At 50.2% G+C, this 1,971-nt stretch overlaps 1 protein-coding gene across 1 annotated transcript in view; it reads right to left on the bottom strand.

Moving 5' to 3' along the window:
• Positions 1-1,726, bottom strand: part of LOC108799480 (protein unc-13 homolog B-like) — a gene marked incomplete at its 5' end in the record, with an annotated part of 285,160 nt that extends 283,434 nt beyond the window's left edge. Inside the window, one exon of the mRNA XM_018571343.1 lies at positions 1,627-1,726. Within this exon, the coding sequence (XP_018426845.1) occupies positions 1,627-1,726 (100 nt within the window). The remainder of the gene's footprint in view (positions 1-1,626) is intronic.
• Positions 1,727-1,971: the final 245 nt, after the last annotated feature.

The following is a 1,971-nucleotide window of genomic DNA, read 5'->3' as shown; positions in this document are numbered from 1 at the left end:
GCTGTCCCGGCCCCCCCCCCCGTCCGTCCCGCCAGTCAGCGCTGGCGGATCAGAGCGGGGAGGGGGGAATCCAACCCCTCCCCCGTCACGGCAGAGAGCCGTGACAGGATCGAGAAGTGAGCGAGCGCCGGTATGTGTTCGCTCACCTCCCGATCTAGTGAGCCGACGTGTGACAGTCTCATTGTCAGAGGTCGGCTAGAACTATGAGGTGAGTGGAAATCACTCGCCTCATAGTTCTCCTTTAAAGCAATGTAAGCCCCTCGTGTTTTTCTAAAACAATACCAAGTAATGATTTTAGGACAGTGGCAGAGCCCCAGGGCCCGGTCGCAGCTGCAAACTCTGCAACCCAGGGAGTTCTGCCACCAACTCCAAGCTGTAAAGGGACTACAAATCCCAGCAATACAACTTACAGCAATGCAGAATACCACCAGCTTTAGAGGACTACAAATCCCAGCAATACATTATACAGGAATGGCACCAGCTATAGAGTACTACAAAATTCCAGCAATACATTATACAGCAATGCAGAATACCACAGCAATGAACTATACAGCAATTCCAAATAGCAACTGGCTACAGAGGACTACAAATCCCAGCAATCCATTATACATCAATGCAGAATATGAAGCTACATACTCTATGCTGCTCTGGGATGCCAGCCTGTCTCCAGTGGAGGATCTCAGGTGGGCTGTGCGGGGTTGAGGTTGGTCTCGCAGGCGGGTGCAGGGTCTCCGGGGGCAGTTGCGGGTGGGGTGGTTTCAGGAAGGAGGAGGAGATTTGGGGCCGGCGTTGTAAACCGATGCGACGGTTAACAGGAAGGCTTGCCTTGCTGGGGACCTTGTCCATCTCCCTGCGAACAGCGGCGCCTGTTTACAGCGCCGGCATCCGTCTAAAAATGTTACGTGCCGGTATCGGCGCTTAGTATCAGGGTATTGTCACAGGAAAATGCCCAATATAGGCACGGATACCAGTATCGGTACATCCCTAGAGACAATCCATTGCGCTGCAGTGCTCAAAACAAAAAGAAGAAAGGAACATGTTAATAGGAGGAAAGAGCAAGGTGACAGAGATGAGCTCATCAGCCTGCCACATCATCTCATCATTATCCAACTGCCAGCTCAAGGGCAGTGATAACATCAAGCTGTATAACTTTACTGAAAATTCAGGACTCCAGGCTGCTCGTGCAGTATGACAGAGTTGTGTAAATGGCAGGACTGAATGGGTATACCCGCTCTGTGTTTCAGTGTCTGTACACCTGCTGTGCCCATTATGAAGAGCTCCCCTCATCACCTGTGCTGAGTTCCCGGGTCTGTACACCCGCGGTGCCCATTATGAGGAGCTCCCACCATCCCTGTGCTGAGTTCCCGGGTCTGTACACCTGATGTGCCCATTATGAGGTGTACCCAACATCCCTGTGCTGAGTTCCCAGTTCTGTACACCCGCTGTGCCCATTATGAGGTGCTCCCAGTTTGATGGGATTGCTCAGGCCGGCCCTCAATCTATAAAGTTGGCGGTTGGTTTACAATCGGATTGTAAGGAGTGTGCGCAGCCTAAAAATCAGCTTGGAAACACGTTCCCGTCACATCAATTATCATCATCTGTTACGACGTAGAAGGAGTCACTTACAACATGAAGTCTTGCTCCCAGCATGGCTGGTCCCCCCTCACGGTCACCGTCGTACTCTTAACATTTTGCACTTTCAGCGTCACGTACGTGTTGAATTTATCTACGAGAGAAGGAGAAAGTTTATTAGAAGTCAGCAGCAAGGCCCCTAGGATCATACAACATGGTCACACCACCAGGTAAAAGGCAGATATTGCCGATGAGATCAATGAAGTCCTCCATAGACAGGCGGTAAAACAGTAAATAAAAGAAGAAAAGTAATAAACATTAAGACATGGCAATCGTTTGACACACACACAGCACAGACCAAGCTACATGTTGTCTAGTTTGGGTTTAAAACCACAATCT

The sequence above is a fragment of the Nanorana parkeri genome, unplaced genomic scaffold, assembly GCF_000935625.1.
Source record: "Nanorana parkeri isolate BGI_ZX_2015 unplaced genomic scaffold, ASM93562v1 scaffold1737, whole genome shotgun sequence".
NCBI lineage: Eukaryota > Metazoa > Chordata > Amphibia > Anura > Dicroglossidae > Nanorana > Nanorana parkeri.
This window is presented reverse-complemented; position numbering and strand designations above follow the sequence as displayed.